We start from the raw sequence: 24,556 nt of genomic DNA, 5'->3' as shown, positions 1-24,556 counted from the left end.
AATAAAATATTTATCTTGTAGTTTTTGTTGCAGTACAAATTCTGAAGGTGAAGTGGAAAAACCTCAGAGATTGTTTCAAGAAACACATAAGGGCGCAGACCGATAACTCGAAAGCAGTTTCCTCATACAAATATTGGCATTGGGCTAAGTACTTGGAATTCTTACGGCCGCACATACGTTCAAATACAGAAGTCGTTTACCATACAGAAGATGATCACAATACGAAAGAATATTCTGATAATATACTCAATATTAAGCTGGAAGAAGCGGATCACACGAACTTTGGGTCAGACTTTGACGCTACTGAATGTAATAGCAAACAACCTACAAAAAATAAGGGGAAACATTCTACAAACAATTTTGGGTCAGACTCAGATAATTTAGAATGTGTGATAGAACAACCAAATAGGAAAAAGAGACGTATAAATTCCAATCCAAATGTAAATTATGTGGAAAGTCAAAATAACCGAGATGTGCATGAATTCGATGACATAGAATTGATATTTTTAGGGTATGCGAAGACGGTTAAGAAAATGCCCTTAAAGAGGCAGATAAGCGTAAAAATGAAGATTGCGAAGATAATGATGGAGGAAGAACTAAAATGCTTAGATTGAGGTTTAACCGCTCATCTCTCGATACATTCTAAGGATGGTGTGAGAGCATATTTTATAACAAAAATGAAACACTCGTTATTTTTAACACAAATCATATTCTGTTCGATTTTTAAAAACTTATACATTACATATCACATCGTTTTTTATGCAGCTGTTTTACACAGTAAATAATGTAACGCGAAACAGTGCTTTTAAGTGCTAACTTAGTACATTATATAAAATAGTGCTCTAGCCGTGCTCTCACAAAAATAATGTTCTTATCATACACAGTAGCAGGAACTTATTTCTTAAGCAATTGACTAGAACAGATAGAAAGCTGTAAAAGCTATTCGAAAATGGAATACGAAATTAAATCCAGTAAATAAAACAACTTATAATAAAAGCAAATTATTAGGTATTACAAATCGATAATATTTTGTCTCTCTTGTCAGTTTCTGAGGGCCTACCGTTAAAACCGAAAATTTAAATTTCGTTATCTGCCTTTCTATCCCTCTTGTGTATTCGAGCGATAGAGAGGCGGTTAACGCAATTTAGATTTTCGCGGTAGACCTTCTGATATCATTGATTTGTGGTGCTAGTATTAATCGGAGGGTGCAAGATAAAAATATTTTTATTAAATAATAATATTGAAGCGCATCGTTTACAATTAAACTAATTATTAATCGTAACATGTTTTAGAGATAATTAGCTCAAGATTATGAGATTCGCATATGAATACTATAATTGAAGAAAGAGAGGAGATAGCAGGTACCAAATTGTACTATAATAAGACATTCAGCTAGTATAGATAGAAAATTACAAATTTGTGTCTAGATAGATTTCAAAGATATGACAATATTAAACATCTGTGCTAATGTAGAAGTTAAAATTTCACGTAGCGTCGACTAAGTTACACAGTTTTAAGCAAAATACAATTTAAAGAATGTAGTTGATGAAAGATTAGTGGATGTTATTTATGTTATCCCGGTTCTTCAAATCCGTAATAGTCACATTTGTACCGCTTAACTTCAAACTCTGGTAAATCCATTCGATCCTCCCAGCAAATATCTACCCTATTACCTTTTCTTTATGCAAAAATCGCATAATGATGATAGATGATGCGATTTACCCGAGTTTGAAGTTAAGCGACTTATTTGTTCTTTCTTTTCTTTTAATACGTTATAATGCCTTATTGTTTTAGAGTTCAGTCTTCGTCAGACAAACACGCTTAAGAAAAACCGGGGTTAGATGAAGTATTTAGATGCTAATGTTCATACCTGTGCTAAGTCGGGGCACGAATAAGTATTAAATTTATTTAACTTAAGAGGTTCGATATTAGACATGATTATTGTACCTGTTTACAGTAATACAGGATTTCCAATAAGAAAATGCATAAATTTAATATGTATATGTCAAAAATCTTTAATAATAAACATCAATTTGTACCTACGTGTCCCGAGTTAGCACAGGTATAGTTGAATTATCGAGAAGATGGAATTGCATTTGTAGTGGTTGTATGCTGATAGTACAAGAAAATAGAAAATTCAAATATAGAATGCCTGTAAACAAACAATACTACTACATATGCAATTCCACGCTCTCGATGATTCAACTATATGCTTATGTTTACCTAATCATTGCACAGACCTAAGCATTCGGAAGTAACAACATCGAAGTAACCGCAATAATGCGGTTACTTTTACGGTTCGACTACCATATTGATTGAATAGTTTGATGCTCTAATAACGTTTTCTCAAAACCTATATAGGTATTTTAAACAATTCTAGGTACTCTTAATCATTTATAATATACATACAATACACCTATAAATTATTTGTTATTTACTTTTGGGTTGACAACTATGTATTTGTTTAAATTTTCAACAGTATCTTAACAAAATGTCTAATATAATATAACATTTGATACAAAATTTGTGTCATTTTTATTAAAATCCCTATCTATATATTTAATCTTATTTTATCGCTTTTATACAATTTTAGTTTAAATGCAATCTCACTAAATTATTACAATAGCGTATAAGAAAATTTTATAACTTTAAGGATACTTAAAATAGGTACAAAAATCAATCTTAAAATTAATTTCGTATCTAAATGGAAAACTTTGGAAGAAACGGACTTTAGCCACTGTGGCAATTGATGTGCGAGGGTTTTGGTTTAAGGACAAGACGATTTTGCCCAAGCAGTGTCCAGACGGGACAATTTTACGCATTAAATTGTCAATTTATTAGAGTGGCGTGGTTTTTTTTTTATGGCATCGCTCTCCTGGCCCATTCAGCCAAACGAGTAAACGGGGAAACGGAATTAAAGGATTACATTATAACGGATAATTCGGAATTTTGGACAAGGATCAGGGAATGGTTTTCTACTAATCTTCAATTTCTTTCACTGCCGGTGTGGCCATGTAGCGTGTTAAGATAATCTACCATTGGTAGTAAATTAAATGTAAGTCTGGCTAGTTGTGCTACTAGTGCTTCTATAGTTTGGCAAGCCATTTCAGTCAGTAGAAAAAGGCGGCATATTTAAAAAATATAGGCGCGACTGGTTGACCACCCATAAAATATTTGAATTTCGCGCCTTTTTTTACTGACAAAGTGGGTGTGCCAGGCCAGAGTAGGTAAGTTCATCACAAAAAAAAAAAAACAGAAAAAGGCATAAAATGTAATAAATGTAGTAGGCGCCAAGAGTTGTTCTCCGATAGAAAAATATAATTTATTGCGCCTCTTTTTCTACTGACAAAGTTGATTTGCCAGATATAGATGGTCAAGCAAATCTTGTCAGTAGAAAAAGGCGCGAAATTCAAATTTTCTATGAGACGATATCCCTTCGCGCCTACATTTTTCAAATTTGCCGCCTTTTTCTACTGACTAGATTTACTTGACCAAGTATAGTTAATAATAATTGAATTTCTCGCTAATTTCTTGTGACAATAGCCGTCAATATCATAGCCAGATCGATACGCGATATTAAACCTTAATAAGCTTTCCATAAAGTTCAATTTAGCGTTTTACACATGAACTGCGCCGCGTCAAAAAAAAGTTTTGATGCGTTTAAAAGTTTTTTAAACATTTTTTAGCGATAAGCTGGTAAATATGACAAGAGATGATTTAGTTACCTATCTATGTGGACGACTTTCGGGGGGTTTTTTATACCTATTGATTGCACCTATTAAATTAGGTACTTAAATACAAATTGGTTTACAAATCACATACAAATATTTATGTTGCGTGGAATATATTCGAGGTCATGAGATTCTTGGAATACTTATTGAAATGTATAACAAAAATTGTTTACAAGTAAACTAGGCTCTATAAATTGATGTAGATACACTGTTTAAAAGTTATATGTTATATGACTTATATGTAACATGAGATTTTTGTGCTAGTTAAAACTACCCCATTGCTTTACACACGGATCTTTTTTGACTGAGCCAAAAAACTATTAAGTATGTATGAAAGGCCACAGACATAGAATATGTGGCATCAGAGTTCGTTTTTTTTTCTAGACATGAATTCTGATTCAAGTTCGCATGTCTATGATAGTTAAAATTATTGTACTGTGGAAACACTTAAAAGGGTTGAACACATTATTCATAACATATTTATGGGGTACATAATTTGGCGAGGTCATTCTGTGTAATCTCTGTAGTCTTTGTTAACCTTTTGAACTCCAAATACGCCGTATCACGTCAACGGAAAATGCCCTGTACGCCACAACGCCGCTGGAAGTAAAGCCTGGCCAGGAATATATGATCAACGACCATATTGCGGAATTTCACTGGAACTAATTCTTTCATACTATACTGAACTGTCGCTCTATACAATGAGAATAACAGCGCCCTCTTGACAATGATCATATATTACTGGTCAGGCTTTATATACAGCAACACTCTTAACTCATCACCGTATGGCAATTGAAATAAAGCATTAATACAGTATGATTTACGTATTGTCAGTCAACAGCTTTGAAGACAGTATGGCATGAGGCGTTAGGGGAACAGGATTTCCGTTTTACGCTTGATGCTCAAAGAGTTAACTTAGACAAAGAATAATGAGACGAACAAAGAAATTCAGCCTTACGTTCTTGGATGGCATTCCATCTGTCCAATATATTGGTCCAATGTGTATTTGCGTCTCACATTTTGCTTAATGAGAGAGTGAGACGCAATGCACATTGGAAAAAAAATTGGACAGGTAGAATACCACCCTAAGGTAGGTTGTCAAATTTTAGAACGTGACAATCTTTTTTGCATTATTTTTCACCACTTTGTTAGAGTCAGTCCATGAAAAGTCTGCAGCAGATTTGATAGCCCACGCAGTGGACGTGTTATTTTAATCGTCAAACTTCTATGAAATTATGACGTATAAATGACACATGCACTACGTGGGCTATCAAATCCGCTGCAGACTTTTCTTGGTCTGACTCTAGTCGTATTATTCCTTAAATACATATGCAAAAGCCGTGGCAAGTAACTTAGAGCCTAACCCTCAACTTGGCGACATAGTCAGCGAGCCGACGACGCAAGTTGCCGCGTTATGACGCCTTGTGCTTCTTGCGCGCGTCGCGGCGGTGCTCGGTGGAAGTGTGGGGTTTCAGCTCGCGGCAGTCCAACTGGAAGGAAAGAGTGGCTAAGTGTAAGTGTATAGGTATATATCATATAATAATCTCCCTTCTCTAACCAATCCAATTCAGTTTTTCTGTATTTGCAACTTCAGACATCGCGGTGAACGCGGCGTTCTCTGTCTCGGCGGCAAAAGAACTCTAGAACGCGGCGTTCCGCTTTGATTTGACCGTCGCGGTCTGACTGCCTGCTGTGTGCGCTGTCGTAAGGGGCTCAGTACATTCGAAAGAACGCAGAACTCTGAACGCGGAACTCGGAACTCCAGACCGCTCTCTGTCTGCGCGGGCTCTAAGGTTTCAGTGGCGAACGTTCAGAGGGCGCGTTCGGCGTGGAGCTTGGCGTCAAGCTTCCAACTTCCAAGGGATTTTTGCACTCCATTATTACAGCCAGCAAATTTCACGTTAATGAATATTTTTTAAATACATGGGAGTCGGCGTCTGCGCCGAGTTTGCGTGCTGAGATACCTAAGTATTTGTATGCAGAGATGCTACGCTAATAACTTTCCTGGCTGTATATCTCGAGCATGCAAGCTCGGTACTGACGCCGACCCACCTAGGGTTACCAGATGACAGGAATTTTCCTGACATGTCAGGAATTTTGGCCTTTTGTCAGGAATGGGGACGGAACACGAAAATGTCAGGTTTTTTTTGAATTGATAGACTTTTTTTATAAAGTACCTTTTTATTTACTTAAATAAATCCAAAAACATTGTAAAATAATAATAAATGAGATCCACTCAACTTATAAATAACTTCGTAATTATTAACCAACAAATCTTTAGTCAAGCATACATAAAAATTAAAGTTTTTTTTACATACAGATGTTTTAGAAATCGAAATCATGTCTAATATTCGCATTCGCAGATAACAATATAATAAGAAGTATTCTCTGCCTCTGTGATTAAAACTCACATCCCCCCCCCCCTGTTTTCGTCAAAAATATGAATGTCAGGAAAAATATTCGGAAATCAGGAATTTTGTCAGGAAATTATAAATTTGTATCTGGTAACCCTACCCACCCAACTTACTATTAAATTAATAATATTTATCAATCATTTTTTTTGGTTTATTTAGAACACAAACAGTCGTAATCAGCATATTACATACTATTGTACACAATGTACAGTCAGCAGCAGAAGTTGCTAAAGCGGGCGAGTTGTTCAAAATGATCTTGACGCGACTTTATTGTTAAGAGAATAAGAGCGTGTCAAGGTAATTTTGAACACCTCGCCCGCTTAGCAACTTCTGCTGCTGACTGTACAGAGACAAAGATAAATAACAAATAGACCTGGAGCTTCATTCGTAGGTATAAACATCATCATATCATTTTATTTCTTTATTTATTATTTATTTATGGCGGACAGCATAGTAAGTAAATTCTTTGCCTTGTAAAAATTAGATAAGTACATAAGTGGTAGGTAACTTATATAAAGAGGACACTTTAAAGTAATATCGGTAAACTTACCAAAATCTCATCGTCCGGAACCCTCGATAGCAGATCCAAAACTTCGTTGTTCGGTATCGTGTGTGGCCGGAGAATTTTGCGCGTGAATTTATTTATGCCTGTCGAAAGTGAAATATTTGTGATGATTACAGTACATCGCTAATTCATATCGGAATGCGCGACGGTTTATATTACACTGTAAAGTTTACACGTTTGTAGCCGTCTTTGGCGTTGTAATGGTACAAAATCGAATAAACAGACGAACTTACCCCACGCCATGAGCAAGTATCGCATCGGTATCACATAGAGAACCACCATAGCTCCAAACAGCATGATGATGGCAATGTAACTGAGATATGGCACGGTGAAGTTCGCTAAACTGAAAAAAAAAATAGGTACAGTTGAAAGTATACCTTTATGCATTAAGATAAAGTATACAATTAATCAATTAGTAAAGTGAGCAACAGAGGCATTCCACCAGAATGTCGCTAACGTAATGCTATTTACAATACTTCAGAAAGTACAGAGAAAGCTATATTGGGTCTGGTAAAATTGACTTCAACAAATTGGCACTATATTTTAGAGCTTTCCGGTTTTGTTTGAGGTAGCTGCCATACAAGGCTATCGTTACGTAAGCGACTTTCTAGTGGACCGGAATGCCCCAGCATAGCTTACTTTTTAACAGCTTCTCCTAATGAGGCGACGTAGCCGATCGCATTTTGCACCGTCTGCGTCACCTCCTGTATTGCTTGCAGTCTCTCTTTTAGAGATTTTTTCTCCTCCTGCGGAAAATTTCAAAGTGTAATTCACTGTGAGGTCATATTTATCCTCTACCTACACAAACCAAAACAAGTAAGTACGTAAAGTAATAAAGTAGAGTAGGAACTGAAGGTAATTATCTTCAGTTCCTATTAATAGGAGACGGTTCGCCATAAGAATTATGCTCCTACTTCTGCAGCTTGGCAAAAAAGAGTAGAAATTAAAAGTGGCAACACTGTAGTGTCGCCCCTTTCAAATCAATAAATATAAGAAAACGGGACGACACTACAGTGTTGTCACTTTATAATTTCTACTCTTTTTTGCCAAGCTGTACCGATAGATTCCTAAGGCCCAGCCATACAAATGAAAAATCCCAAATGTGCCATTGAACTTTGATCCTACACCGTGTTTTTATTGAATTCCGTTAACTTCGGGGTATAGTTAAGTACGTTTATAAGAACTAAATGGCATAGTTAATTTTCAAAAAAAAATTTTTTTTTGTTTTCTTTTTTGTTTTTTTTTTTGTTTAAAAAGTAATTAAATGTAGCATATAGCGTTGTTGTAACACGGGCATTACATTTAACTCAACCAAACAATTGAAATCTGTGACATATAAATGTCATTTCGTACATCAATCGACCGAGATTGTACTTAAGTTTAGTAGCAAATGTATGAAATCATTCTAAACACTAATCAATATGTAAGCCGGCCCTAAGGCAAGTGTACACGCTTGTAGAGGCCTTATAGGAAAAAAATAAATTATGGATTATCTCCGAAATGGACTTAATTAGAACATCGGTGTCTTTGAGAAAGTTACTTGATTTAAGCTCAGGAATGCACCCTTGAAATTAACGGAAATCAAAAAAAACACGGTGTATAGTGTAGAAAATAGAGTTGATTTTGCGTTGTTGGAAAATTGAACGAAACAAAGCAAAAGCGTCTCTGTTCCAATTAAATAGGATTTAAATTTCATCGAACTGAGGAGGTACTATAGGTAGGACCTTGGGCCTTAGGAGGATAGTCTAGTCTAGTATATATTTGTTTAGCGCTACTAGTGATTTCAGAAGTTATGTTCGCACTTGTTTTGCACTAGAAAGAAAAAGGGTCGGGTAATAAATAGTTATAGGTGCAAGAAAAGAGAAAAGTTTTTGCTGCGAGTGCTGATTTTGAGTCCCGAGCAAGCGAAAAATACTTTCGAATCTTGAGCGTAGCGAGGGACTAAAGCAAGAGTTGCAAAAACTGTTCTACTGGCAAACATAATATACTAATGTGAAGAATACCTTATCTACTTCTTCCTCGTCATCTTCCTCGGCTAGCAGGTCTTCATCATCCACTGGTTGTAATAGTGGATTGCCCCCTGGTTTGGAAAAGTCATTTATTTTATTTTCATCATCATTCTTCATTAAGCAGGCCACTGACGAGCCTTCCAAATGGATGCCGTTACAATGGATTCATCCAAATGGACGTCATCCTAATATTAAACATAGTACGTTTTTGACATTCATGGACCAATTTTGGAGTGCAGCCACGCTGTTTGGACTGTTGGAAGGCTCGTCAGTGGCCACCTTTATGCTTCAGCCGACTATGATATTCTTTGTCAACATTTAAAAAGCACAAGTTTTGTTAGACACAATGTGTACGCTTGTTTATTATGTTAAAATAAATTAGTCAGAAGTATTAATTTTATTATTGGCAACCAACCTTTGCTAATTTTACCCCGTTGAAAAAAAAGTATACCTATATACCTACTACAGTTAGTAGGTAGGATTAGGAAAGCACCGAAAATACATCTGCAAAGAAGATTTGTGGCTTTCCATCAGAGAAGAGTCCTTAAGCTTCACGTGCAGTGAGGACGTTTTTATCAGAATTTCTGTTGGAATTTTAAACCCACCCTTCTGTGTGGAAAGCCACATTTATTCATCTTAACCCTCTGAACGCCATCCACGCCTACATGAATAACGCATCATCGTAAACCTTATGAATGCATGAAGGTTAATATGAAACTGAAACCGTGTACGTCTTTGGTGATCAACGGGTTAAGATCGCTTTTATCCCAAAAACATATCATGCCAAAATGCCGCGTAGCTAACTTTATAAACCGTTATACAGGACTTACTTATTCTTGGCAAATACGGCTTAAACGCTTGGAATATTCGGGTGTCTTCGTATTCAACTAAAAATAATAAAAAAAACTAAAACATTTTGAAAAAAAAATTAGGTACCCAAAAACAAAACAAAATAATGGAACGTCTCGTACACCTCTACTCTCTCTACACCGGCCTCTCAAACGCCAAACGTCAACGATAATCGCATGCGTTTTGCAATACATTGCCGCGTTTGGTTGATCGATTGAATTCGTTCCTCCTACTTAGCCAGCAATTATCTAAAATCGTATGCCATTTGTTGCAACGTCTGTTTAAAGTAAGACAAAGGACCAATGAATAAAATAATCACCGCAAAAAAAATCAAAGCAAAATGAATAAAATTATTATGAAGGTATTAGGTAGGTACCTAATGATTTGTTACAATGGTCTTTTGATATTAGAATATGAAATAAATTATTTAGAAATTAAAATAAAAAAGCGCAGTGTCAGATCAGATGCCTGATTGGGTATCGCGTATCGCCACGACGGATGGACCCCTGCGTCATAATAAATTAAAATAATGTCACGAATCATACCAGTGAGCCTGTAAATGAGCCAGTTCCTAGTCAGGAAGACCAGGATGAGGAATGGCAGCATCCACATCTCGTAGTAGTAGCAGAAGGCGAGCCACACCAGCAGCCCGAAGAACGAGCGCACGCGGGACTCCCATTCAAAACAGTCTCTGGAATAGACACGAAGAAAAAATTAAAAACCGGCCATGTGCGAGTCGGACTTACACACGAAGGGTTCCGTACCATTACGCAAAAAACGGCAAAAAAATCACGTATGTTGTATGGGAGTCCCACTAAAATATTTATTTTATTCTATTTTTAGTATTTGTAGTTATAGCGGCAACAGAAATATCATCATCTGTGAAAATTTCAACTGTTTAGATATCACGCTTCATGAAATACAGCGGAGTCTTAGTAATAGGGTCCCGTTTTTACCCTTTGGGTACGGAACCTTAAAAATACTGGCACATTACATAAAGTAACCTTTTCACGCTACTGCTCGGAAATATGGCAATATATGATCTAAATCTTGACGTAATAGCGCTTAGTTTTACACCTGAACCAACACAACAGTCCAAGAATAATTTAGTTGTAGGGTTGTACTACAATTTTATTTTCCACTCACTGATTGGTCGACACTCAACTAATATCAGCGCACCAAGTTCATTAAAGTTTATTGAGGTATGAAATTGTCGTCTCCCGTAAAACGATTATAAAATTATATAATTAATAAATTTCCTCACAGTAGTCGTGAAAAACACTTTGTGACGACTCTGGCGAAAATGCCTATCTTGACGGGTCGGCCGTCAAACTCTATTGGTCACTTATTCTATCGTCTTCAACAAAGTCCTAAGGTACCTACAAAGAAAAAACAGACATCACAAAAATGCGTGGCATTCACAAACACACACAAGGTCTTCATCAGCACATCAGCAGTACCATTACTATATATCTTGAAGCAGGAGGTTTCTTCGTGATCTTGAAGTTGGTTAAAAATTATTACATACGATGTCATGGCGACATGACAAATAGAAGACCTTAATACCTTGTAACAAGGACTAAAATGATGGTTACAGGTACTCACTGTAAAATCTTCCCAATCTCTATAAACCACATGATGATGGCCTTCAGTCTCATGACGTTGCGGATGAACAGTTGCCGCTTAAACTTGGCTTCTTGGTGCATGTACTTTGGTTCCTTTGGGTTAACCACTCTAATCGCGGCTTTCAACTGAAATAAAACAACATAACTAACTAGGTAGGTAGGTCGTATAACTAGGGGTCAGATTATTGACAGTATTTATGTAAGAACCCCGCTCTCCTGTAGAGACGAAGTGCAAAAAGATCTTAGCGAACTCGTCGCTGCGACTAGACAGAAACGGCTTTGGACAGAGTAATTGTCATGCACTACTGATTCAAACTCCACGATTTTATCAACCCTTTTCAGCGTTTGACATACCTATCTTTATCTCAACTGTGTTCTTACTAAAATTAAATTTCGATCCGTACTCGTCCGTACAACCATGTTAAAGTTATCGTGAGAAATCTACCAAAAAGATTCTAAATATATACCTATATGAGGTATATATGTCTCGAGCTGACACATGATCTCTAAGTTGCATGTTAACCCTGCGCTTTGCTCGGGGGACGAGTGCAATTGGCTGCAGAGATAGTGCCCCCCTGCATAGAAGTTTGTTTGCAGAGAGTGCAATTATCTCTGCAGTTGACTGTATAATCCACTTAAAAACGTTACACGAACTGCGACTGCGACATGACACTTCTACTCATTCCCACCTGGTTCCATATCACAGTCATCTCCAGCAGTATCTGCGGATAGTTCCCCTTCGCTCTCATCCTCATCTTCTTATCCTTCAGTGCATACCACCGCTTCTCCCCGTTCCTGATGCTGAGCAGAGGTACAGCCAGCTTTCCCAGGAACTCGACTTTGTGGTCGTGGTCTTCGTCGTATACTGTTAGCTCGAGGATTGAGCTTATGTCCTTCACTGTGCTGGAAAGGAATTGTGGGCTTAGGTTTTAGACTTTTAGAAGATTGGTTTGGTTGGATTTGAAGATGGAGTAAATCTCGTTCAGGTTAGTTTTTGCCAAATATTTTGTTGCAAATAAACGTAACAAAAAAGTGGTACAATCTGCACTCGTTGCATGGCGCGGCGCAGTCACTGACAACATTTCTCAATACTTAAGTCAATTGTATTCCATGTGGATCGGTAGCTGGGAGTTCTCCGGGAAGGTTCTAAAGGGATCGGACTTATCCTCAGCAGCGACGCGATTCCTCAGCAGCGAAGAGAAAATGTAAGTTTTAATAACAAACAACTCACAAAGTAAAAATCTTCATCCAGTTAGGCGCGAGCGTCTTGTACTCCGTATGAGTCTGTAGCCGAGAGTTCCCCAGTTCCAACACGCAGAAGGGGTCGGACTTGCCCCCCAAGTCCGCAGCAGCCAGGCCCTTCGCCCCGTGTACCTTCACGCAGAGCCAGCCGACGCCGCTCGACTGCTCGTTCAGGTAGTACCATGTCTGGAAATGAGGTTTATTGTAAGAGACCTCGGTACAGGCATGCGTTTTTCGTGCTTGTTACTAGTCTGTTTCCATGTAAACTCAAGCCAAGTCGGCTGCATACATCCGTCTGATTCTGTCAATAAATTGTGACTGTGACAGACCAATAGACCATACGACATGAAAATTTGGCTACTTGTAAAGAAAATTGGATAACTTCATTGTGGGTTTCATTTGTACAAAAAATATTTATAGGTTTTTTTTCGTGGTTACGTAACTCACCAATATTAATAGGCAAAAAACTTTTGAAATAGGTATTTATAATTAAACAACATTAGACCAACCCGGTGGTGGGTTAACCAATACGGTTAACCAATACCAATGCGGTTATTAGCTGAATTAAAGCCTTATCCAAACATGTACGATTTTGTATTCTCATATCGCAGTTACGTAGCTGAGTGATAAAGCCTGATAAATTTAAGCGCAATCTGATATAGGGGACCTGACTTGGTTTGGACCTTGCTTGCAGATTTCGAAGATGGCTCACTTATACATATAGGAACATAGCAAGTTAAATCAAACTTGTAATTACGAGTACCTACGTTGTCCTGCATTATTGTAGGCACATTACCTATCAGAAGACGCGAGGCCCATATTTCTAATCTGAATCAACCTAGACCTTGACAAGGTGATATTGACACCGCTGCTAAAATAGCCGCTTTGGCATCATCTGATAAAAAGAAAACGTGATGAATAGCTGTTTATTTCGCCATCAATGAAAATAAAACATAGATCAATTGACCATTAATCTTTTTAATGGTTTTGTCAATCCTTTTAACGGTTGATAGATAGTGATTGTAATTCAAAGAAAGTGATAAATAGTTATTGACACACCTACCTGTTACTGAAATATACGTAGGTAGTTTTATAAGGTAGTCAAACTAGGATTTAGGAACCGCAATATCTGTCTGTTTACAGACACAAGCGGAAAACATACAGTAAAACTAAACCCTAAATAAAAAACTGGCCATGTGTGTGACACTAGCTAACACAGACAATTTTCAGATTAATATTCGGACCGGGACACAGGGTCAGAAACATTCTAGTTATTGAATTCAATGTTGATTTTTAATACGAGCAGGTAAACACAAATAACGCTATATCGGACTATATCGGATAAAGAAAACTCAATAGCAATTTATTTTTAGTTAGCTTAGAGACCTACGTATACCCACTAATAACAAAATGGCTTCGTCCTCTGAAAAAAGAAGTACATTACTTACGTATCTCTTCTCAATGATCTCAATATCTCTCGGGTTCTCCTTGTAGCTGGTGAGGTCCGTGATGGTCTCGCTCTGCGTGGTCCCACTGATTGTAAGCAGTAAGAAGATCTGCCCATTCCCGTCTTCTAGGTCTTGCCACATACTGTGGGTCTTCTCGCGTTCTAGACGGGAGAGATCTATTGTACACCTGAGAGGAAATAGTTATTTACTTAAGAAAACGCAACGTACCGAAGTAGTTAACAACCTAAATTTCAAATGAACGACGTCTAAAATGTCAATGATAATAAACTACAGAAATACAACATTTGTCTCAAACATGCACGGTAATGTTAACGTTATGTGGGTCCCTTAAAACATGTCTCGAAAGCATCATTCAGCACGGCGAGTCGAGCTGTCTGTATTGGAATTTTGTAAAACATTAAGTAGTACACAAGGAGGCCTGTAAAGTGGGCTTGAACCAGAAGACAAAAGGGTTATTTTGATGGAGGTAATTCATTCATCCTTGTCTTCGCATTACAATACGGATGGTAGGTATTAAAGAAAACTGCAGATCACTGGTTTATCCTTCTTTCAGCTTGCGCAGAACGTATCATTTACCCAAAGAGGGGTAAAGTAAAATATTTCACAGTTACGTCGTTTGTTTATTCATTTATTGTATTACGAACAACGTATGCCGCCCGAGGGAATAGCCAAACAATACACTATTGTTGTCCTGATCTGCATGATTTGCAGAATTAATCAACAATGACCCATTTTATCACATGGAAAGGCTTCGATACGGTAATTTCATCTAGTCATAATTTAAATTTGGATTAGCTGGTTTTCCTCACAATATTTGTTTTATCGAAGCAACTGATAAATATTCCCATAAGTTACCAGAAACTCATAGCAGTATGCTGAGGCTGAAATGCGGGATCCAAACAAGAACCACCGATTACACAGATTAGACAGTATAGCTAGTATAGTCCTATAGGACTCTTTGGATAAATATGATGACTAGCGACCCGCCCCGGCGTCGCACACCTAAACCTTCCTCAAGAATCACTCTATTGATAGGTGTAAACCGCATGAAAATCCGTTCAGTAGTTTTTGAGTTTATCGTGAACAAATATATAAACACACAAACAGACAGACGCGGCAGGGGACTTTGTTTTATAAGGTGTAGTGATATAACCTACCTTCCCAGGAAGTCGTCCTTGGTCTGTTTGTCCTTGTCCCACACAGTGACTTCTAGTATCTGCTCCTGATCGTCGTAGAGATGCAGGTCGAACTGCTCCAACCACGACGGATGTAAGGACTTCCATACAACCTTGCTTTTGTATTTCTCGTTACCTAACCTGGAACCATAAAGATAAATGTCCAAATAAAACATAGTATTTGGCTCCAGTATGGTGTCCCACCTGCCTACAGATTTGAGCCTTAAGCCTTTCATTCACTTTGCTCTTGTGTTTTTATTAATGCTTACCTAAATTTATAATTGACAAAGATCTAGACCTCGTGTCCAATGTCCATGACCGCGGGACGTTTTTGGCTTCCACAAGCATTGTTAGGTACACACTAACCTAACCTATCTCCAGATTTGAGCCTTAAGCCTTCTGTTCACATCGCCTTTGTGTCCTTTAGTAATACTTACCTAAATTTACAATAAGGGTCGCTAGACCTCGTGTCCATGTCCATGGCTGGGAGATTCTTGGCTTCCACCAGAACGATGGTGACCACCGAGCTCCAGATCTGAGCTTTAAACCTTTTGTTCACGTCGCTCAGTCGCGTGTTCTTTAATAGATTGTGTCCTTTAGTAATGCTTACCTAAATTTACAATAAGGGTCGCTAGACCTCGTGTCCATGTCCATGGCCGGGAGATTCTTGGCTTCCACTAGCACGATGGTGACCACTGAGCTCCAGATCTGAGCCTTAAGCCTTTTGTTCACGTCGCTCAGTCGCGTGTTCTTTAATAGATACTGGAAACGAAAAATAGCCAAATCTTAAACCTAAGAAAAGGTCAAAGATTTGAGTTCGTGTTGCTGGTGGCTGAATCATATTGATATTGTAGGAAATTCTCAAAATATAGGAAATTCGTTCAAAAATTCTGAAATTATTTTGCCGCCGACCGAACCGATTAGGTACAGGCGAATAGGGGAGGTAGGGGACCATTGGGCAGTCGGGAGGCTAGGACACCCCCTTGTAATAAGTCCTGGGGCCGATTGCATAACAAACTACAACTAATATTACAAGCGGAACTCCTTTTCTAATTTCACTTATTAAATAAGGAGTTCCGCTTGTAATATTAGTTGCAGTTTGTTATGCAATCGGCCCCTGGTTTACAAGGGAGTGCCTGAGCCTCCCGACTGCCCAATGGTCCCCTACCTCCCCTACACGTAAGAGGAATGAAAAGAGGTCTTTGTTGGGAAATATTAGCACAAAATAAGCCGTTTCCATTTCTTTTGTAACTTACTAACACTATTAAAATAATTCAGTACCTATAGTTGGTCAAGTTACAGGAAGTTAATTACGTTAATGTCGGATTATTAAAACCACGAAAACAGGATAAAATTGTTAATAAGTCAACATTTACAACAGTAAAAAATACATAAGTACTTAAGTTGTTGTTAGTAACCTATGTTTATTTACATGTACAATTATACTACTAAGTTTATGTATTAAATGTAATCTAGTTTTTAAGCCGCACAATTTTTTAACGTCTATACTATCGTTAATGGAATAACTCTTAATCTTATTATTCCTATTTAATTTAAAAACCACAATGGAATTAAAAAAAAACAAGTTGGTAATGGTACCTATTAGTATTACCAAGTATTACCAATCCTACCAACTACCGCATACAAAAGTGATTACGTCAAGTTAGCAGTATGGAATGGTTGCTTAAAACATAATATCCATGCTGCATATTAGTACTGTACGTATACTGTACGGACCATGCGTGTTAGTGTGTTAGTAGGCACTACCAACAGTACCAACAAGCCTCGCTGCACTGTCAAGCATCCTTGATATCACCCTTTTAAAAACCGCCAACTCCTTACTCCTTAAAATGTATTTTAAATTAAAAACTTCGGCATACTAAGGCGGAAAATGCACCTCAATCATCTCTCAATGAAAAGGGGAGCTCTCGCTATTTCCGCAACATCACGGGAACCCCAAGCAGACTTCCAGGTCCTCAGTCTACTCTGAGATGACCCAGAATATTCCACGCCTTTTAGGATTATCCACAACATCCATGCATGTTAATACCACCCACACCCACAATCCGCAGTACCCTATGCAGCCTGTCGCCCTTTTCCTTCAGCCGAGGGAACCGGTTGCCGAGCCTCTCGATCAGCTCCGTGCAGGTGCTGAAGGCTGGGGGAAGTTCCAGGTGGTTCTGCAGCACTAGAGGTGCGCCGGGCAGGCTCCCGGAGCGGGGGCGTGGTCCTGGTCTGAGAATAAGATTCATTATTCAACATTAATGTGTAAATAGGACACAGACTATTGACTTACTTAATGCAACAAAATTACAAGATTAACTTTAGCAAAATGATTCACAGATTGCCTTAAATGATCTCGCGCCGCGCCAGGTGTCAGGCCGCAGAGCCTGCCCTCGGGCTTTTGTTTTTGACGCAGGGGTAAATGCATTTAGGCATATAACCCCCTGGACTGGGGAAGCCCATGGGGGGGGGGGGGTATGTGGGACTCGCTCCTCCCGTAACTCCCTCTGCGAAGAGAATACCCACTAACATCCCCTGCGGCGTTGCCCGCGTTACTTATTGGGGGACGCCACGGGTTCGCAGACCATTCCACCAGCTTCCTCAGCCCCCAAATCCACTGTTTTCGTGCGTGAACTGCACCAACTAGTGCATTATATTTACTTAATGATTACCAGTCAACAAAATATACCTAATGTGTCCTGTTAGGGTTTTGCAAAGTATTCAACCTAAACTTTTTAAGATTTAACGGTATGTAGGTACTAGAGAGAATTGTAAAATTTGTCCCCAAATTTTTCATTTAATCTTTAGTGAAAATACCAGTTAATGGACGTTTTAATTGTTTTAGAACATAAAAAACATATGTATTTACAATATGCTTTTGTGTCACTGTCATCTTTAAACTACCATGCGCTATCGTAAACCGGCGCACCAAATAAAGCTATAACGAGTTTATTAACGATGCATTGCATGCCATAAACAATTTTATGCGTGCATCCATACGACTCAATTCAAACAGACTATTACAAGGGTGACTCACATCACACCAGAGGGCCTACCGAGAACAGTGAAACTCGCAAATTTCGGGCATCTTTCTTTTCCTCACTCCAATCAATGCAGTATCTAATTATAGTTACAGATTTACGAACTTTGATGAAAGTTATAGCCCAGGCCAAAATAAAGCCGGTTTTGGAAAATAAAATAAAATGAAGAGAACTCAAGTTTTGTCATTGTAGCGTTACCACCGTATACCGTTACCGTTTAAGTTATTTTGGGGAACGGACGTCTCAATTTTCTAGTCAGTACTTACTCGGAAATGCCGGCAACAACGTGGATATAGCGTGAAGCAGACGTTATAATATCTCTCAAACCATGATAGGTTTGTCACCCAAGCGCTACATGTAACGCAAGTAAAATAGATAAATCGAAATTCTTACCTGGCATCTTCAAAAAGGTCGCTGGAAGCACAGGAGTCACTAGATCCTTCACATTCATCACTGTCAAACGCCAAATTAGTCGCCGATATGCTTCTCCTCGTAAACAGAACATTATTTCTTTCCATCTTTATAAAGCCCTCACACGCCTTGATTGGCTCCATTTCTGTTGCCTCAACACATTCATCAGCTTCATCAACTACGAAACGTGGTATCGATTTTTCCCTCTCGTTGGAACTTATCGATAATGTATCGATGGAATTAGCATCATCTTCTCTTGAACTTCGATCTCCATCTAGTGAGTTCTTTTCACTCGATATGTGGGAAACGAATCGTGATAGTTTCGATTGTTCTATTTTATGCTGTACGCGGTCCTGGATATCTTCTACTTTGTCTTGTATCTTCTCTTGGATTCTGATGAGGCGATTTCTCAGGCGATCCATTTGGTTTTCTTTCTCCATTCTTAAATTATAGGCACAGTTTTTGAAGATGAATTAGGTAGAATATTCAGCTGGTTGCACACTTTGCACAGCATGCATTTGTTTTAATTATTTTTCAATGTAAATGATTAGATTCTCTCTCATTGTTTGAATAGGTCATTATCTAGTCGGCATTGAGTGCTATGCAAATAAGCAGCTATAGTTTTATATAATTGAAGACCAACAAGCGTAGAGTAAACAAAGTGCGCTGATATTTTCTAATAAAATTAGTTACTACCTACATATTTACAGATTTACAGTTTATGCTAAATGGTGATCATTAATGTCATATATAATAATTAATAAATAGGTATTATAAATCGAATTATATTCGAATATGTATTTAAAACCACAATGTTCCATTTGAGGAGTCCCTGAGGACATAAATAACGTTCAAATCCATTCGTCTAAATGAAATTAATTAACAGTATTCCCCCTAGGGTTAAATGATTTTCATTCATGATTATAATTTACATTTAATACAAATGATAGGTAGGTACGGTATAATTAATGTAGGTACTAACTCTGCAGGAAAATTTGCATGCGTAGGTAAAATGCAGCTCTGACACAGTTTTATAGATTTCGTTTTTAATTCGTAAGTAAATTTATACCTTATTTTTTTAAAGAAAAACAGTTTTTTTGTTTAATTTTGTTATATGGCAGCATAAAAAATAATCATATACGAGCATAGTTAGTTAGAACAGCCAAACCTCGAAGATTGGAAACGCCGATGGCCCAAAAATACCTACCTACCATTATAGGGAGAGGTGTGGTGTTTTGAGATTTTTGAAACTGATCTTTTACTCATGAATTGAACTGCAATTGACTCTCTTCTTTAAAGATGGTAGGTGAATGTGATCACATGGCTGTTAACTACGAACGCGTATTTCTGGAATGTTTAGAGAACTGTAACAATTCATCAATCGATACCACCTAGTTTTTGAATTCCACGTAAATATTCTAACACCTGAATTATTCAATTGTGAACCGTACTGTTAGAGAATATAAGGTATGTAATTGAATGAGATTTAAAATGTATTTATTGCTTTAAGCTAAGTACCTACTACAGTATACATCCTTCGGAATAACTGGTACCACTTTGCTTTTTTACGATTTTCGCGAAAAAACAATCTGTAAACGTTTACGCAAAACTAGTCTACGAACTACGACAGCGGTAAATATTATTATTAGCTTCTATTTATTTATTCTTCTTTGTTCGTACTAGCATCAGAAAGAGCACTGAAGGATTAACACTAACTTTATACTTCCATGGGTTTTATTTTAGATGCCCGAGTTCAATATTTCAATTGTTTTCATTCAAACATCGTCATTGCGTTTGTTAATTCCGCTGTGATCTGTCATAAATGTCATAATTTAAGAAAAGAAAACCTTATGTGTCATTTTCAAGGTTTCATTTCAGTTTTCAATTAATGCTACAGCCTCGGGCTACAGCAGAAATCCTTCCGCGAGCAACAAAATCGAAATTTCTTAATCTGCCTCTCTATCGCTCGTGCATAGTCGAATGAATTACTTTATCTGCCACTCTATCGCTCGAATATTATTCAAGAGAGATAGAGAGGTAGTAACGCTGTTGCATTCGCTATCCAAATGTATTTATTAAGTAGGTATAGGTATAACTAAGTGAATACGGCCACACTAGCGCCGCGCTGTCGCGATGTTGCCCACAATCAGCTATTGTAACTGTAGGTATTAGCGTGTCTGGAATCCACGAGGGACTACACACACATGTCCATTTGTAAATTGACACGCCTATAGTTAAATAAATTTGAAAAATAAAACAATCGACACGTTTGTGTACTGATGTTGAAAATGTTGTTGGTAGTAGCGGATCAATTTTTTTACAAATTGATGACAATGCCTATTGTGAGGATTTTCTAATTAATAATAATAAGTATGTAATTATGGTGATACTTTTTGTTTAACTGACGGCGCGATTCGGGAAATGATTTAGAGATTCACTAGATATGAAACAGTTAAAGATGTGTGACGTTCCACGGTTAAAGGTACCTTATGGCGGATGGCGCTTACGCTATTATTAACGCCGCTCCAATATTCAGCCGGGGCAATGGTACCCTTTGCCGTGGAACGTCACATATCTTTACTATTTCATATCTAGTGAATCTCTAATTCATTTCCCGAATCGCGCCGTGTCACTCTGTAGCTTAAGTTTTAGATGTGACGAGTAGGGGGGGCTGTCCATAAATTACGTCATCGATTTTGGATTTGGATTTTGGACACCCCCCCCTATAATCATCCAAAAATCATGCTTCAAATGACCCCATTTCCTCCTACTTCATGCTACCGTCATCCGATGTCCAGACCCCCCCCCTAATTTGAAATGACGTAATTTATGAATAGCCCCTAGGTAGATTGAATTTTACCCCATAATATTTTGCCTAGAATCGGTTGAGTACGTTTAACACTACGTAGGGAACTGATTAAGACAATCTTTATCAATAATCTTCGCAGATCACTATTACAAACTATGACATCTTTTGTTAATACCGAGTAACATCATGACGTCACTGTCTAAGTGTCCGCCATCTTACGTCAGCTAAGTAGTATCTAAAACTGAGTTAATCCGGTTTCACATATAACATACGTAAATTGTACAACCGTACGAAATATGAGATGTTTGAATTGTTAAGCATCAGGCAACTACTTGCCTATGTCAGACATAATAGTTGTCAATCTCACGTCACACGCTATCCTTTTGACAAACTATAGTACGAATTTAAATAATAACTAGCGACTAAAAATATAATTAAGGCTGACTATCCTAATTTTACAAGCTGTTATTTAACTTGCCATTGGTTCGTCGTAACACTCGTAACTATGTGTTGTCTTCAATGCAAACTATTTTTTCGACCACTTTGTTGGTTAAGTCTTATCTTATTGTTTTCGGGGGCCCTTGCGGATACACTTCGACCCATAGGGATCTTATGTGCAGTTACCCCCTAGAAAAGATCCGTCAACTACTCAAGAGCTTTTCCCACCATATCCATGTGTCGGATGATAGAGCTCATGGGTAGCGTTTTAAAGTCCTTTGGTTCCAGGTATCCTGCTCCAAAGTCCTTCATTCTTTGTCTGGCGAGGGCGTGACATTCACAACACATGAAGTGTCTTACTGTCTCTTCCTCTTTGCCACACATACGTTGTTAAGTACCCGTTGGTTAAGTACCCGATTAGGGTTTGCAATCCGGATCCGAAATGTATTAAATTATCCGGATCTGGATCCGGATCCGCGGATATTCGCATACATTTCGGATCCGTCGTGCAAACCCTATACCCGATTGAGCTGAAATTTGGCATGCCTGTGAAAAACCGGTGATAATCTGATAATGCTATTTTCTCACAAGCTTTTATATGTAGCTTGCAATGTTATTAGTATGTATGTTCGGTTCAAATTTTTCAAGCTAAATTTTAGGCCCACTTCCCATTATTCGATTAAGCTGAATTAACACTGCTTGCGTATGTTGGGTGACAATGCAATATTATGGTACCATCGATCTGATCTGATGATGGAAACCGGATCTGGGATACGAGTATGAACATAAAGATTAATATCAAGGTCTAGTACATACTTACATACAAATATTACAAATAGGTATGGTACCTGATCTAAAGCAATTCAGAGCTAATGTTAGTCACTGTAAATAAGACTATAACCATACATTATCTATATAACGGGATGTTGGATGTTTGTTCACTGAAGCGTTACGTAGTTTAACTGTGTAGTACTTTACTTAACTATAGGTAAAGAGATAACCCTTTACATACGCTTGTAATTAACTATAAAAAAAAAACTCTAAATCATAATTAGATTCCAAAAAAAGTAAGACAATGTTGCCACTTTTTACTAGCGCGTCTTGTATTCATGTAAAAATAAGTAAGTAAAAGTACGTTTTTAAATCGTAGGAGTAATATTACCAATAAATAAATTATCTTAGCGTGTTTATTTATAAAAAGGAATTTACTGTTTTACAAACAAATTATTGCAGTGGCAACATTGTCTTACTTTTTTTGGAATCTAATTATGATTTAGAGTTTAAGTACCGGCTGTGATCCAACAACCGACCCAAAGTTAAGAGTTACATATTTGTAAGCTAACAGTATTGCTGACTGTACACATTAACTAGCATCGGCACATTATAAGTACAAACAGCAACACTCCTAACTGTACATCGGTGGACCTTATTACAAAAAGCAGAAGGTCCACCGATGTACAGTTAACAGTGTGAGCGATGGTATGTATATGGTAAATATTGCAAAGCCAATGCATTAGATCTATTTTATTTAAGGTTAATCAAGTGTGTTGCGTCGTGTGCAATTAATGCAATACATTTGATACCATCGAATGACGTAAATAATGTAGAGAATTTGCCGTTACCTGATTTCCTATTTTCCTAAATACATGCAATGGCTCGTTGGTAATAGGTATACGTATGTATTATGAGCGTGACCTACGTCCGCTAATTGCTTAGGACATTACACTTAGTCACATTACTTTATTATACTTGTACATTGTTTTTTCATATATCGTCATAATTATGGTAAATTAGGTACTTTAAGATGAAAGGGGACGACCGCCCCGAAACCGCCTTTCCATACAAACGTAGTTCCCATTTTCCTCCCTGGATATTAACATAAGATTATAGAAAATATTTTAACATAATTTGATGTATTACATTTTAATCATAGCTAAGTATTAGATTTTTTTGTATTTTTGACCGTTGACTGATTTTTGGATCGTTAGATTTATTTGGATTTTTTCATTAGGAGAATTTTATCATTACCTAGGTACCACCTATAAGAGTTTGGAGCATATGCAACCTGTTTTTCGCTCCTAACTTTTATAATAATTAAAAAAAACGAAAAAATACAAGCAGTCGGGCATAGCTATGACTAAAATAAATAACATTATGTAAAAATATTTTTCATAATGTCAATATCCAGGGAGGAAAATGTGGACTACGTTTGTATGGAACTATGGAGAATAAATAGATCGTCCCCTTTCCGCTTGAATACATGTTATTAGAAACAAAACAGTACATCAGCCACTGTTCGTGTGCCAATTTGATTAGCGACTCATTTCGTGGTCGCTAATGGCAGGTAAGTTACTTACCAGAACGTGTGTTTAGGCTGTTTCCTTGAACGTGTGTCGTAAGTGACAAATTCTTAGCCGTTTGAGAAAAAAAAAACTTAATATTTTGTATTTGTACCTACTGCATTGCCTCATCTCATCCAATATCTGGAAGTTTGAGTACTTGGTTAAACTGGCACTCCCATCTTAAATGCCGAGATCGCACTTACAACTCTGGTGTTGCAGGTGTCCATGGGTGACGGTAATCGCTTACCATCAGGCGATTCGTCTCCTCATTTGCCTACTATACCATAATTGGGTACTTTCCTCTACTTAAAAAAAAATATTTCACACCGGGCACGAAATAAAGCACCATGATCATTATTAGAAAAACATAGATAGCAGTTATTTTTAAACACAATTTCTATTTAATAAATCGGATGGAAGTATAAAAAGTAGG

General features: G+C 37.6%; 1 protein-coding gene and 1 long non-coding RNA gene across 8 annotated transcripts in view; one reads left to right on the top strand and one right to left on the bottom strand.

The window, feature by feature from the left end:
- The window catches only part of LOC134802926 (uncharacterized), a 183,453-nt gene that overhangs the window by 17,600 nt on the left and 141,297 nt on the right, over positions 1 to 24,556 (top strand). The gene's annotated exons all lie outside the window — the stretch shown is intronic.
- Positions 5,033 to 24,556, bottom strand: part of LOC134802371 (multiple C2 and transmembrane domain-containing protein) — a 147,195-nt gene continuing 127,671 nt past the window's right edge. For 4 of the 7 annotated variants that reach the window (XM_063775007.1, XM_063775014.1, XM_063775057.1 and 1 more), the window contains 13 exons: positions 15,690 to 15,841; positions 15,062 to 15,220; positions 13,884 to 14,070; positions 12,425 to 12,621; positions 11,883 to 12,096; positions 11,174 to 11,319; positions 10,114 to 10,259; positions 9,550 to 9,606; positions 8,714 to 8,790; positions 7,350 to 7,456; positions 6,944 to 7,053; positions 6,696 to 6,793; positions 5,033 to 5,221 (listed from right to left, as the gene is read on the bottom strand). In XM_063775007.1, the coding sequence (XP_063631077.1) occupies positions 5,144 to 5,221; positions 6,696 to 6,793; positions 6,944 to 7,053; positions 7,350 to 7,456; positions 8,714 to 8,790; positions 9,550 to 9,606; positions 10,114 to 10,259; positions 11,174 to 11,319; positions 11,883 to 12,096; positions 12,425 to 12,621; positions 13,884 to 14,070; positions 15,062 to 15,220; positions 15,690 to 15,841 (1,728 nt within the window). In that variant the 3' untranslated portion in view covers positions 5,033 to 5,143. Of the gene's footprint in view, positions 5,222 to 6,695; positions 6,794 to 6,943; positions 7,054 to 7,349; positions 7,457 to 8,713; positions 8,791 to 9,549; positions 9,607 to 10,113; positions 10,260 to 11,173; positions 11,320 to 11,882; positions 12,097 to 12,424; positions 12,622 to 13,883; positions 14,071 to 15,061; positions 15,221 to 15,689; positions 15,842 to 17,154; positions 17,315 to 18,516; positions 19,166 to 24,556 lie in introns of those variants that run through there. The other 3 variants (XM_063775039.1, XM_063775048.1, XM_063775023.1) reach the window with 3 other exon arrangements.

Source organism: Cydia splendana, chromosome 2 (genome assembly GCF_910591565.1).
Source record: "Cydia splendana chromosome 2, ilCydSple1.2, whole genome shotgun sequence".
Classification (NCBI taxonomy): domain Eukaryota; kingdom Metazoa; phylum Arthropoda; class Insecta; order Lepidoptera; family Tortricidae; genus Cydia; species Cydia splendana.
The sequence above is the reverse complement of the archived record's forward strand: the minus strand, read 5'-3'. Positions and strand labels throughout refer to the sequence as shown.